We start from the raw sequence: 15929 nt of genomic DNA, 5'->3' as shown, positions 1-15929 counted from the left end.
TGTTTACTGCTTTGTAAAATTGGCCTGCTGGCTAGTTAACTAAAAGCCAGATGTTTAACAGAACTGACTCTTTAACCACAACCTACTTTGGAGAAAAATATAAAGATAAATCAGATTCTGTGTCATGTTAACCTCAATTTGTACTCAAATCTGCCTGATTCGACTATTCTGTTTTACTCACATAAACTCAAATCACACTGGTCTTTTGTCAGATGTTCCTCAGTTAGTCTGGTTCCTTTTATATATTAAGCAATTTTCGTCGCTCTCCTTGTAGTATGGCTGCTAGGTAGTGCTATAAGAAGTATGTGGATCATTTACGTCAGTACCAATACAATAGAACAAGTCTGAGATGAAGTTGGGAGATGAGTTTGAAACTCATTTGATGATTTAAATAAGTTTACCAAATTGTGCATTTTAGTACTGTGTTTAAGGGTTACATTTTATAGAACCATCATGGATGTGTGCAGTGTGTTCATGTGTAGCGTGTTGCATTAAAATTAAGGGAAATAGTTCAACATTTTTGGAGATACACTTATTTGCACTTCTACTTATTACCAATACCACAGTACCAATACCACAATCTAAAAATACCAATACCAGTACCACAATCTAAAAATCCTCCATTACACGTAAATGTCCTGAATTCAAATCCTTTAAGTAACAGTATCAAAGTTTTATCAGCAAATGTAATCAAATCGAATCATGTTTTGTATCTTTGTGTAAAATATTGGATAATTTCATATTTTTGGGCCTTGATAGTTTATTTGAAAGAAACCATCTGACAAGTTTAGATCCCTCTTAAGACATTTGAAACGTGACAAGGGGCCCCAACTACACTGCTTCATCGCAAGGTGCCAAACGTCTGGGACCCACTAGCTTAATCTTTAACATTGCATTGTATATTATAAGCTTATTGTACTCCCTTTAATGTAAAATATGAATCTGACAATGTAGTAGTAAGCTTACAAAAAGTGGGGTAAAAGTTAAGTATTTCCCTCTGAAATGTACAAATACAAGTAAACTGTGCTTCAGTTCAGTACTTAAGTAAATGTACTTAGTTTCTTTCCACCACTTACTGTCACAGTCATTTCAGATTTCACATTTCTGTTCCGTTAGATACATGTTGCTACTTGTTTCTATCTTACTACACCTCTGTGTTTCCATCCCGGAGCTCTCAGCATCATCGTCACGTTGTCTGACAGAGCAGGGCGTGATCTCTCACTTTTAGGGACAGTGCAAATTACTCTCCTTCTATCTAGGTCGCCTCTCCTCTCACCTCAGTCAGAGAGATATAGAGATATCATGGGCGAGCGATACACGTTAACGATCCGCTCTCTTCACCACATGCACACCCTCAGGCCACAGCATGCACACACAGAAATAAAAAAAAATCATATACTGTACATTGTGTAATAAAACTACATGTCTCCATCCTTGCGTTTGTGGTGATTCTACTGCACCAGGTAGCTTTTGCGTGAACTTGATCTCACACACAATATGTTCATATTTGTGTGTGAATCTGAGGTGTCCTTTCCTATGTCTTAAAACTGTGTCTTCAAAGATTTCCTCTCTGCCATACTGATGCTGTGATGTGGGGACCTAATCCCATTTTAGACATAATTTAGTTTCCGGAGACTGTGAAGTGCTGCTCTTCAAAGCCGGGGATGCAAGTGAATTCTGGGGATGAGTGACAACAATGTCGGTGCTGTTAAGCTCCTTTCACTTGCTTTGACTTTGGACTGCCATTCTTTAAATTTCAACTCCACTGATATTTCAATTTCTGCAGGAGTAGACGGCTTCTCTCTCTTAACTCCCCCTGCAGTTTCTGTGGTTTGTGTTTTTTGGTTACGAGTTGTCAAGATCAAGCAGAGAGTGAGCCTACGACATCATCAAACTGCAGCGCTTGAAGTTGTTGAGAGATTTTACTCACTGACAACTAGGCTATGATATCCATAGTCTTCATCAAGAAACTTAAAGCCTACAGGTACGGTATATTAATAAAAAAAAAAAGCATTATGAGCTGTAAATTGTGACCAAAAAAAGCATAAACAGCTCCTTATTCAATCTGCTTTATGATCATCTACTATGTGTCTGAAGTCAGAGAGAGAAAACAGTTCTTTTAACGTTAAATCATCCCGCAAAAAACACCACACTCATAAAACAACAGTTATTGTTTGTGTTCTAGCAGCACTAATAATATCCAGAAACAAAGCTATTCTTGTGGTAACCATGGAGCTGGTTTGCAATCTGTCTTGTTTTCTGCTCTGACTATTTTTCTATGTTATGTATTTGTTTTAACACAAATATCTAAATGATACAAATGCACCAGTAACCACAACACAGAAATAATCACTTTTTTGGGATTCTTACACCCGATACAGTATTATTGTCCCACTAAGGAATATAGCAAAAAATAACAAAAAGACAGAATTTCTCGCTTACCTACTGTGACATGTGGCCATGAAGGATAGTTTTGGTTTTATGTGCTGAGGTTTGGACATATAAATCATTGAGATTTGTGAAGTGTCACAATTCACCTCCATTATATTGGGGTGGTGGCACATACACATACACACACAGCACATAAAACCAACCTATGGATACTGCTGAGGCTAAGTGGGAGAATACACTCTTTTGGGACTTTGGTTGAACTGAACCTTTAAGGATGATCACAGAATTACAGAACAGTGGTCAAATACTGTACGGTAACTGTACATTGATTTTTGACCAACAGAACATTGATTTTCCTTTTAAAGGAACATCCATTGATTTTTTTTTTTATAACAAAGTCAATGTACTGGCCACAAGAAGAACTACACAGCCTGTGAAAATAGTCTTCTGTGGCTCTGGAGGAGCTTTGTCAAGTCAGAATATTACTCATGTGGCATCACATTAGTAAGCCGGCCAGCCTGCTCTGACCATATTGTTTGCAAAGTTACCTTTACTTTCTCTTTGTGATGACATCAGATCGTTTGTTCAGGCTCGAACACATTTGAGAAGTTTCCATTTCGAGTAAATAACAAGAAAAAGAAGTGAAATCCTAGGACTACTGTTTACATAGACCCCTGAGCCAAGGGGCAGCTTCCTGACGCTGGCCAATCAGAACAGAGTGGACTCATTGAGAAGGGGGTCTTAAAGAGACAGGACCTAAAACGGCCTTTTTCAGACAGAGGCTGAACTAAGGGGCTGCATAAAGGACCAGTTTAAGACAAATAAGGATTGCTGTGAACTGCAAATCATGCAAAGATATTCCAGTAGAGCCCCAGAATAAAAATATAGACCTGGAAATGTACATGATACTTCACCTTTGACAGAAAACCTTAAAAAACTTCAAAGATTCAAAGATATGGGCGTTTACAAGGCAGGAAGGATCTAAGGAAAGATGTAGTTGCATCACATGAAATATAGTATTCAGTGTTTTTGGAGCTTGACCCTTGTAGGAACTAAAAGTCAGGATATCTGACTATAATCTGTCAGGTCAATTTTTATCTATATAACCCAATATCATAAATCACAAATATGCCTCAGGGGGCTTTACCATCTACACAGCATCCTCTATCTGTTGACCCTTGATTCAAATCAGGACCCCCCCCCCCCCACACACACACACACACACCTCAGGAAGAGCAACACGGGAGGACAAATCTGTCACTCCAGTGTATGGAAGTGCAGTACTTAAATTTAAGCAAATCATTTCTCCCCTCACATGTACAACTTGCATCTGCATGTCCCTTCACTGGAGGTCTTTGAAGCTTATGTAGATAATGTTTACATTGAACTAAATATTCAAGCCAGAGATGTTTTTAAGGCTGCACCGTGAGATCAGATGGAATATTCTCAGCATGTTTTCCAAATTAAAAACGACAAAATACATCATTGGTCCATGCACTCCAGAACGGCACATGTCTAATGAATATTTGCCGTTCAGAATGACATATTAGATATCTTTATAAAATGTTTCCATGATCTTTAGAATTTAAATTACAGCTCTTAGCATGCATTTATAATAATGGACCTACTGCTGGATCTGGCAGACTTGAAGTGGATAATAATAAGAAGAATAATATATTTATTTATATGTTACATTTCAAAACAAATATTACAAAGCGCTTCACAAGGCAATTCAAACAGAAAAGATTAAATAAAAGTAGAGACAGTAAAAATAACTATTAAGAAAGAACAGCGTTAAAGTGGATGAAGAACAAATAGAATAATAGAATATTACAGAGAAGAAACAAGGTGATAAAACCAAATAAAAACAATACAATATAATCCAGTAAAAACTGATAAAAACAAATGAAACAGATTTAAAAAATGGTGGTATAAACAACATTTTAAGAAGACATGAAAGAGAAGATGAGACGCTTCTTAGAACCATCATAGACATCAGCTGTACTAAGGTGAACATCAGTTCATCTTTTAGTAAATCACACACACACACATGTTATTGTGTGCTCTTTCGCTGTTTTAGTTGGAAACATAAAGACTGAAATACAACACCTTCCTGCTAATGCACTTTGTCCCTCTTGATAAATAAATCCTCCCGCAGTGGCTCATGGTGAGCAAACATATTAAGAGCAACACTGGCGGAGGTCTGAAGGAGAGCATGTTTTGTTTTGTTATTGCCCCAGTGAAGCTCAGCAGTAGGAAAGAGGGCTTTCAGTGCATTAGTTCCAAGGCAGCTCCTGTATTGATTTTCCCACAGGACACATGAGATGAGAAGCTGGTCCTAATTGGAGTTTCATAGCAGAGACCCTTGATGAGTTACTCATTTTGAGCACTTCATCATCATCCATATGGTTCCTATTCAGGTTATTTTGCTCAGGAAAAAAAAAAAATGGTGAAGTTCAGGTAACTGCTGCATCTGCAAATGTGTTTAAGACATCTATCTACTAAAGGAGGGAATCTCTGTCTGTATGTCTGTCCTTCGTGTATCTCTTGAACCGTTCACCCAATCCACTCCACACTTGGTGGGTGCATTGCTGAGGAACAAAGGGAGTGCAGTGTCCAATTTGGTGCAATTTGGACAAGCGATGCGTTTAATATTAATAAACTTTGAATAAACCAGCGATCAGTGAGCTACTCGGGTCTGTGCAGTGTCAGGGCGGAGCTTCAGGACTCTGCCGACTGACAGGGAGAGAACGGAGACGAAGAGAAAAGTAGACAGCGAAAACAGAGCTCTTACTTTGTGTCTAGATAGATAGTGTAGTGTTAGCAGCATGTTTAGCAAATCAGCAATAGCAGCGAGTGACTACACAGGAGGCGTTCAGGTACATTGTTGAGTGTAGGTCACCTGTGTTTCGGAAGCTCTCAGAGCCCAATACACAATGACTGTAATTATGTGCGTAAAACGAAGGAAATACTTCCACAGGCAGTTCAAAACCAGTTTATCTCATACGCTCCGAGACCGTGGAGATTGTGTAGTGCCACTACGGACAAAGCACAAATCTTTTGAGCAAACACAGCATGAGCAGCACATTTAACAGGTCAGCAGCAGCAGCAGCAGCAGCAGCAGCAGCAGCAGCGAATGAAACGTTGTGTCTACACAGGAGGCGTTCAGGTACATGGTTGAGCATAGGTCACCCACAAACATACCAAATCTGAACTGAAGGCACAGAAAATAACAACGATCTAAGAGCCCAATATGATAAATATATTTTATTTTAGGATGCACTTTATTTTATTTTTAAATTAATCCCTTATTTAAGTCTACTTGAAGTGAAAAAAGCACATTTATGTACTATTAGAGCGTACAAGAGAATGTTAGTTTCTTTCATGTTGTTGGTGTATATACTCATTCACACCTACTGTATTCATTTTTCTATGCATTGAAGTAGCGGCCGGAGGCCAAACAATCTGCCCGTTCTGAACAGGCATGTTTTTCAACAGTCACTGCACAAGTGAGCTCTTTAGCACTGATGGCATTTTAATGCAGAATATATTCAGCCTTCTACTTGCTTCTACAAATGCTTTTAATTTATTTCCCTTGCTTGTCATTTCATGTATTCTGTTGTTTTTGTGCTGTTTTCCTCCAGGCTGTGTTCTGCTGTCATTTAGAAGAAACAGTTTCCATAGCGCTTGAATCTTACTTCATCAGTTTGACATTTATTTTTGTAGCTTGTTTTCCTCTTTAATTTATTTCTATTATTTGATTTGAAGTCAGAATTTTGTGACCCGTGAGTTTTTGTTTGTCTCACATGCAACAATGTCTGGTTTTTGTCGTATTTATTGGCTTTTTTGTCATCGTGCCTTCATCATTTCTGTTTCTTATAACAGTACAACTAAACTAAATTAAACAAAACATATTCAGTTTATTATTTGGTGATAAAATGAATAAATTACCTAATAAGATGAAGGTATTCTGTAATTTTATATGGTGCTGTCGTAAAGGTTAGTTTTGGATTATATATATATCGTCAATCGAAATGATTTCAATCAGAACGCGCAGCTAGTATTACACCTGTGACTTGTCTCTTAATTTAGAGGATATATCAGCATTATAAACAGCGTAATGCATCTGTATTCAGTATTAATCTGATATAACTGCAGCTCATTACATCTCTGCTGCTTTGTGAACACCTGTAGATCTGATGCCGTTAGAAGCTCTGTATTTTTCACATTCAAATCCTCTGATTAGTTGTAACTTTTGTATAAATGGAACAATTATTTTTTACACTTATTTTTTTTCACCTTCACTGATGAACTGACACCGTCCTTGAGAAGATACACTCACGCTTGATGACAATATAAATGATTGCATGCCTTCAATGAAACAGCTTGTTTTCCTCGTCTTCTCTGAGCTTCATAAATCCAACCACCTGTCAGACTTTTGTATAAAATAAATTAAATTGTATAAAAATTTCTAAGAGTAAAACACTTTGAGAGAGAAGATGACGTACTGTATATGAAGATGAAAAAGAACACCCGCAATCAATATTCTGCCTTTTCATTGTAATTATCCCAGCACTGAAACAATAATGAGCTGTGAGGATACTTTGCATATCAATTTTAGGCAGTTATCACAATGAATGGGGATGATGTGAGGCCCTGATCGGCCTTTGTGAAAGAGCGTGTTGTCAATCTGATTCGGCATGGTGAAGATCGCTCAGGTGAAACCGTTTTTTGATAAAGTCCCAGTGGAAGAGTTGATTGGATCTCCTGGAACACTGGGTGTCGGTTCGGCATCGTTTACTGTTGACATTTCTGAAGAAGCCTCAAAATCCATTAAGCTGTAACAGTATTACCATTCCTCTCAGAGGAGGAGAAGCTCTACTGTTGCTGCCAGACAACTGCAGGAGTCTTTTTATTGGCGGATGAGACCATCAGTGCTGGACTGGACTATCAGAGAGACACATTTGCGAGGACAAAAGTCTCCTTTCACACTTGGACAGCCACAAGGCCACAAAAAGTCTGAATTCAATTATAGAGATAGCATCTGCAAACACATACAGACACACACAAAAAAAAACCAACTAATTCACACACACGTAATGGACACAGACACATGCGCATACAGACACATGCACAAACATGTATACACACCAACAAACTCACACGTACGTACAGATGAAAGGCAGCGAAATGGCCACAAACCTTTCAACTCTAGACAGAAATCAATTTCCAACTTCGAACTTGTGCCGAGGAGAGACGCTAATCGGCGGGAAGATAAGGGCTTGTTTGCTCCTGATAAGACAAGCGACCGCGACACATGTCCCATAAATTGAGATTTGCTAGATTTGCTTTTGGGGTTGTTGGGGGGAAAGGTTGGCTGAAGAGCGAGGAAGGGGTGGAAGGGCGTGTATCTGAGTGATTTTAATACTAAAGGACCAGACTATTTAAGAGGATTGGTGTTCAAAATAGGGCAGGGCAATGTAGATGAAATATATTGAATGTTTTTCCAATGTTTAAACACAGATGGGTGACAAATTACAGATAAAAACAAGTGTCTAAGTAAGGTGTCGGGCCTCTAGAACAGCTTCCATGTAACTCAGCATCCACATGGGTAGAGATCTGGTGAATGCAAAGGTCATAGTGTATGATTGGATCATTCTGTGGCCCTTCATGCCTGGTATGGAAGCATCTCCAATCATTTATTCAGGTTTAAGCTTTAATTTGCAACCTGTCTGTGTATCTCAATATTTGAAAAATCACATGTAAAATACATCAGACATCAAACTGTGTTCTGCCTTACATGAGACTTTTTGCATGATTTACAGTTAAAAACTCCTTGTTTATCTTATATTTATCCATTTATGCAGCTCTTCAGGTCTGGTATTTGCCCCTTGGTAGACTTCCAGCTGCACTGGAGGCTGCATAAACAAAACACTAGAAGTAGGATTTCACTTCTTTTTCTCGTTCTTTACTTGGAATGTAAAGTTCTCAAATACATCCATACTTGTTCAAGCCCGAATCCGATCCGAAACATATGAGTGGACAACATGAACAGCCCATGGAACAACGTTAGCAACAAAGGCTACACACGGGACATCTGTTTGTTGGCATGCATGAACGAACTGATGTCAGTTTGATGGGGATGTAGGTAACTTTGCGAATGAAGCATTCAGAGCAGGCTAAAGTTTGGGATTTTGTCCTGCAGGAAGTATATTTACATACGTTCATCTCATGTTTTAGAACTTTGACAATGTTTATATGAACAACAGAATTTTGAAAAATGATAACACAGTATGATCATATTATCACAAACCGATTTTATTCAGAAGCCATAAATGATAATGTTGAATTATTGCCCACCACCTACTTTAAGTATGTTTTTTTTTAAATACAAGTTGCCACGTGTATCATGATGAACCATCCCCCCAAAATCCCAAAGCTTCACAACTTTTCCTCTCTACTAGTAGCAGAGAGTACAAAGCCTGTGGAACTGTGACAAAAAGAAAAATCTCTCTACTCACATCAATAACGGTCCACTGCTCCACCACGATGGCGTCATATATCGGGGTGGCCACGTTCGGCTCGCTTTCGCTCGCCTCCTGGAAGATGAAGACACTTTCCACCGACTTAGGCAGCAAATCTGCAAGGAAGAAGGAAAAAAAAACCCAGCCATGAAAAGAGTATTTACAAGATGGAGCGTGTCTGTCTTGTCTCTTCTGCTCCTCCAGACCCTCCAGGCCAGAGGAAATGGAATGATATCACTCAGCCACATTCTCACACAAGCCTTTATTACATAGCCAGTGGTGTGGGCCATTTGTATGAGCAATGTGCACTTATACATTATGCAGGGAGACAGTGTAAAAGAAAGGAGCAGGTATTCCCCTTCTGGGATCTTAAAAAAGAAGAGGAGACATTATGTGCTACATCAGTGGTTTTCAGGAGCCAGAGCCCTGCTGGTTTTCATGCTGGAAAGCTAAACAGAGGCTAATTACAGCTGGGAAGAAAGGTGTATGCAGTAGCTGATAGGATTTAAAATCAGCAGTGCTCTGTGTCTTGAGGATCAGCACCGAAGAACCACTGCTTTAAAAAAGATGGACAGATTTTTGGTGATGGCGAAATGTAGCCGTTCATTTAATGAAGTCAGTCCGTGAGGCATTAAAGCATAAATCCTTTTGCTAAGCCCGCATAATTCACCTTAAAAAGACTTGAATTAAGTGAGCCACATAAAGACATTGACGTTGATGCTTTAGGCCACTAGTGAGATTGTGTGTTGCTGACCAAATAGATTTTCTAAGCTTCTCTTCTTTTGGAGGTTAACAATTGCAGGATTGGCATCTCAGACAGAAACACCAGCCCCACGAGCCAGGACCCCTCTCCACCCAACGTCTCTTGTTATTCATTTGATGCACATGCACATTACACACAGGCACACACACACACACACACGCACGGACACAATACACGCCCCATGGTCCAGTCTTCCCGACTGGCCTGAGTGCTTTCTCATTACTTCCACACCATTTACACACTAATACAGTTTGCTGGGGCCCAGGCACCAATACAAGACACTCCACATTTCATTACTGGGCCCTAATAATAGGGGGAGGAGAGGTGGCTCGAGAGACCATGGAGAGAAGGAGGGAGAGGAAGATAGAAAGAGAAAGAGTGAGTGAGCAAGACAGAGGGAGAGATAGAGTGGAGGGATGACAGGCTCTTTTATTTCCCCCTCCCTGAAAACCCATTTAGGACCACAGCACGCTCAATTGAAGACATCTCTCAGACATCTACTGGCTCTCTCAAATACAGACGTTGTCGTTGTTCACCCCATCTTTTCTCTTCTTCCTCTTCTTTGCCTTTTCTCTTCCTCCACTCCCTCCATCACCCCCCCCCCCTCCCCCTCCGCTAATCCAAAAGCTACTCCGACTCATTCGTCAGCCCTCCCCGCTTGGCGTATAATTGGAAAGAAGCCTTTTTGGAAGAGGTGAGTCGCCGAGGCCCACCATCGGTTACCTGCTAGCGCGACAGGGATCACTCAGGTGAGATTGACACGGGGTTTCTGACTCGTTCCTCTACAGGGAGCAGCCTGTCTCTGGTGATAATGCAGACAGACGCTCAGCAGAGGGGAGAAGGAGAGAGAGAGAGAGAACGAGGGAGGTGGAGGAGAAGGAGTCGGTTGCTGGAGGCGTCGAGTCTGCCAAGGGAATGCACCGGTTGCGTGCACGAATAAACATTATCTTGCGCCTATTGACTGAGTGCTGAGCAGAGCAGCCAGCAGGCCGACTGAGAATAAGTTGTTTACACTTGCAAAAACCACTGTGCGCGCTCGGTAAAATTGTTCTCCATCCCCTGGTGACTCACAAACTCAAGGTCGCAGGGTGAGGCATGCAAATACAGTCGTACTAAAAACAGGGAGTGACAGCGCTGAGACTGAAAGACACCGAAGCAAATGGAGGGGGGGGAAGTCAGAAAGCTGGAGAGGCAGGGTGACAGCAAGTGACACCCGGTGACACGCAGCAGCTGAAATCAGCACCAATATGACAGAGAAGAGGATCAACAACAGACTCCCGGTGGGTGTAGACAGCGCTGACATACAGAGACTGAAACTTAGGGTGGAGTTTGTAGTAGTGCTTGATGCTTGGGGGGTTTTTGAGTGTAGATGTGAGGTCTTTGGCTCCACATACTCAGTCAGTTTGGAAGCTGTTTGTTCCTAATATTCATGGACATGCTCGCAAACCCGCTGTTGTACATCGATTTCTAGCTCACAAGCAAACACCAGAGAGAGAGAGTACACAAGAAGTGGTTCCAATGAAGCCGTGTGCATCTGTGCGTCAACTACCCCTGCAAAGTCAGTCTGGCTCCAGCAACATTTTACACGTTTACACCACGTTTACAACACTGGTACCTTCTTCATTCTTTTATTTCCTCAATCTACAATTAATTCACTGATTAAAGGATCATATTTGTGATTTGCATGGTAGATTTTTGACTGTATTTTCTCTTGTTCCATGCAGCCATTGGTTTCCATTCATATGAAAATGACTTTAAAGACTCTTGAAACTTGTTGTGTAATCCATCATATCAATAAATCAATCAAAACTTTATTTATATAGCACCTTTCATACAAATCAAATGCAATTCTAAGTGCTTTACAAGTGATTAACAAATGCACAGGATATGGATTGGGAGACTAATGCAATTTTAACTGAATTACCATGCGATGATAATATAATTTGGGCAACTTGATGTTCATTGTAATGGATTACATCATTTAAAGAAGTTTCAAATGTCTGCTAACTTCATATCACGCAGAATTTAAGGGAATCCATCTTGTCAGGCTTCAAGTTATGTGCTCGTGTCTGAACCACCGGCGGTTTGGACCAGTCAGCGTCCTGTGAGGACGTGATCTTGTGATCTCGCGAATCCAGCTGCCTCTCCAGGTAAGACGGTGATGGACAGATAGTTCATCCAATCATCTGCCAAGTATTTTTGGAAATTGTAGTTTACAAGGACGACTTCTCAAATGGTTCTGTGTAACATCAGGTTAATACTGTATAGCAAACATCTGAAAACGGTCAAGAAAACAATAACAAAGTGGAACAAACTATGAAGTCCATTTTGTGTCTCACCAACATGAAATCGATCACACTGAAGACACTCTCTGAAGCAATATCATCAGGTATTTGCATGTGTCCAGTGTAAATTATCTCTATATTACAAAATAAACATTTTAATTGTATTTTCTTTCATATATTTCTTTGTTTTGAAAGGATTATTGTCTTCTGATTGTTGAACGCTTCTCTTCATTTTGTATGTTTCTTATTGTTATTTAATTTATTTGTATTTTGCCAAATCATGTTGCATTTATTAGTTCAGTATTTTATGCTGTTGTATATGTGCAAGAATAAAAGTCAATATACTCAGTCTGCAGACTCGGTCGTCTAACAGAGCGCCGGGGCGAGAAGCAGAGGTGATTCTCTCTGTGTCCTTAAATGCCCTCAACTCCTCTGAGCCTCTGTCATGTTATGATAAAGTGGCATTATTTATAGTCTTAATTTTTTGGCAATGTCTCTGGTGGTAAATTGTGGTGTTCTTTTAATAATAATAATAATAATAATAATTAGAATAATGGACTGCATTTACAATAATGGATTATATTTATACAGCACTTTATCTTGATACCCAAAGCAATTCACAGCGAAGGGGGGAAACTCAAACTTCTGCTCCTGAGGACTGACCTGACATGAGAAAATTTCTCTTTTGAGTATCAAAAAATTTTAAAAAAGTAAACATATTTAGCAGTTTATTGGCAAAATAACAATTGCTTAAAGAATTTTGAACATATGGATTAGAAGTGGATTATGCTGCAGGAGCGGTATGAGAAGTTTCTGTGGACATTTTTATGTTTTTTGATGTGACTCCTGTCCTTTGCAAAGGAGTAAAGTACAAACTTTTCAAAGGTATCTTTCAAGGCTACAGTCTGAGAGTATTGATTACTCAAAAGATACATTTTTGGTGGAATATGAGCTCTTCTCCCTGGTTGAATCATTAAGAAAGTCCAGTAAAGTAGACATTTATTAATATCACAATATTGTAGATTGTCACCTTAAAGTTACACTACAATTTAATTTAGTGGATTGAAATAAAAAACAAACAAACATATGCATTTTTGTGTTCACAAGTCCATTTGTTTCCACAGATCAGTGTATGTGTGTTCAAGTCCAGCTAACCGCTGCCGAGCGGGAAAGTGACCCTGCCCCGAGTCATGTCTGCTGACATGATTTAAACATGTGTGCCAGGCGCTGCCCCAGAGAGCTGGAGACAGGCCGCTGACAGCTTATCTATATTTCAAACAGGACAAGTGGACATCCAGATAGAGGGACAGTGAGAAGGAGAGAAAGAGGCGAGGGTGTATAATGTGTGTGGATTGGCTGTGGCTCTTCCCGGCGGAGCCAAAGGTTTGGCAGCTGGCAGGCTGGTACCTGTGGGTTACCGGGCAGACTACAGCTGGCGATGAAGGAACAGAGGATGGACAGCATGGTGATTGGATGCCAGGGGGTGTTTTTGCAAATGTATAGTCCATTTGCTTTGGTGTGAATACAGAGGACACGGGGGGTAAAATCTCCAGGTGGGCAAGCATGTAATTGAAGGTACAACTCGGAATTGTTAATCTATATTATTATTCATTGACATCTATTTAAATTACAACTGATATGCACTTTAGAGCTGCAGCTAATGCTTATTTTGATTATCGATCAATCTGTCAGTTATTTTCTCGATTAATCAATTAGTTCTTTGGCCCATAAAATGTCAGAAAATGGTGAACAATCACTCTTTCCCAGAGCACAAATCTCTTCTTTTGTCGCGACCGACAGTCCATCACCTGAAGATATTCAGTTTATTATCATAGAAGACTAAAGAAACTGGAAAATATTCACATTTGAGAAGCTGGAATCAGAGAATTTTGTCTTTTTTTCTTAAAAAATGACTCAAAACAATGAATTGATTATCAAAATAGTTGGCGATTCATTTAAAAGTTGGCAAATAATCAATTAACAGACTAATCGTTGTAGCTCTAATGCACTTTTATGAGCACAGACATAATGCTCAGCTGGTGTGTTTACTGTTGTTTGCTGACATGAAGGCCAGCGGTGTTCACTCATACATTAAATACACTTTGGAGTCGGGTAACACATTTGCTTTCTTTCAGCTGTGGAAGGGATTTGTCCTGTTGTATCCAAGTCAAATACACACGTAAGGCTTTTTTCACATGTTAAATATAATTTTGTGACTAAAGCTTCAGTGGGAGCAGTCATTTCCTAGACAGTCCTTTCCACTAGACACAGAGGACTGTCTTTCAGGGTAAAAACATGGAACTTCAGCATCTGTAACATCTGTGGTGTCAAATCCTTACATACACTTGCTCTGGTACTGGTGTATAATAAAGGAATGATCCCAGTAATCATGAGAGACTTTTCTCTTACAGTTCACTGAGAAGTTCCTGATTAGCTCTCACTTGAGCCCTCCAACTGTGAATTTTTCTATTTTAATAAGTTTGTGTTCGTCACTAACACACAGGGATTCCTGTTGTTCGTTGGCTCATATTTTCACAACAAACAAAACGCTCCGAGCTGTTGAAAGCTTTCATTTTGACCACATGAGTGCATTTTTTTAGAACTGATTTTAAGATGTTACTGATTATTTTTATGGCTCTTTGTAGCCTCTGTCCCTGCTATATTTCTGACATTGTAGTACTACACGAGTCTGTATGTATAGTAGTCTGACATCCTCGGGCGGACTTTTACCTGATCCAGAGATCTGGCTGACAACTAGGGGGGACAGAGTATTTGCAGTCAGGGCCCCGAGGCTCTGGAACGACCTGCCAGAGGAAATCAGGTTGGCTGAACCAGTAACATCTTTAAAATCTCTTCTTAAAACACATTTTTATCTCAGAGCTTTTCCTGATTTTAGTTGACTGTCTATTAGATGTATTTTTAATTTTCTTTTCTTCCATCTTACATTACTGGAATTTGTTTTATCTGTTTTATTATAAAATCTCATAATTTGTCTATTTTAATTTGCTCTAACAATCTGTAACATGCATTTTGAAAAGTGCATTATAAATAAAAATTATCATTTTTATATTATTATTATTTTCCATTTGCTCATATGCCCCCAAAACACTGAATTGCATGCAACTACCAGTGCTAAGTGAACACACTGGCAGAACCTGTCTTGTCACCGGTGGAGGAGACACATGCTGTGCTGTCAAAACGTATATACGTATTACTGCAGCCGCATAGAAATGCATCCTCTCAATATGCACACAAATACACACACAGATGCACAAACATCACAGGGCTCCGTGTTCTAATTCCACCCCTCGACAACTTTTGTCTCAGAGAAACGCTTGCACATCTTTTCCCTTGCTAGAATTTATTTTCACAGAAGAAGAAAAAAAAAAAACACCTTATGTGATTTTCATATTCTCAGTATCTCTCTCTCTCTCTATTTCTATCTCACCCTCTTTTCCTCCCTCTGTTTCCCAAATTTAGAAACCAGTGAGGGCTGACTGTCATGCATATGAATAGCTCAATGTCTCACAACCAGGCTAAAAAATCCTCATCGTGGCTCTGGAGATAGCTATACAATATCGACGGCAAACCCCCTTCCAACAACACTACGGTCAATTCTTCGGGAAACACTCCTCTCCAGGGAGGTAGTGTGAACATATGTGTATTTGTGTGTGTGTAGGTGTGTGTCAATGATTGTATTTGTAGGTATATGTGGATGCATGTAGACCTACAGTTTGTGTGTTCCAGTTTGCAGGCAGTGCCACAGTGTGTATGAATCTTTAATGCATGTCTTATGACACTGGGGCCTGCGTGCAGCTTAGGATCTGTAAATTCAATATCGCTCTAATATCCGACCTGTGGCTCAGGCGAAGTCTCTCCACTCACTGCAAACACTGACTGCCACACCAGACAGGACTCACACACCGTCTGAGCGATCGGTCACACACACACACATACACACATATA

General features: G+C 39.8%; 1 protein-coding gene across 2 annotated transcripts in view; it reads right to left on the bottom strand.

Annotated features, from left to right (window-relative positions):
* LOC137190936 (raftlin-like) overlaps nt 1-15929 on the bottom strand; it is a 105372-nt gene that overhangs the window by 15879 nt on the left and 73564 nt on the right. For both annotated transcript variants that reach the window (XM_067600677.1, XM_067600676.1), the window contains exon 7: nt 8913-9031. In XM_067600677.1, the coding sequence (XP_067456778.1) occupies nt 8913-9031 (119 nt within the window). The remainder of the gene's footprint in view (nt 1-8912; nt 9032-15929) is intronic.

Source organism: Thunnus thynnus, chromosome 10 (genome assembly GCF_963924715.1).
Source record: "Thunnus thynnus chromosome 10, fThuThy2.1, whole genome shotgun sequence".
Taxonomy (NCBI): Eukaryota; Metazoa; Chordata; class Actinopteri; order Scombriformes; family Scombridae; genus Thunnus; species Thunnus thynnus.
The sequence above is the reverse complement of the archived record's forward strand: the minus strand, read 5'-3'. Positions and strand labels throughout refer to the sequence as shown.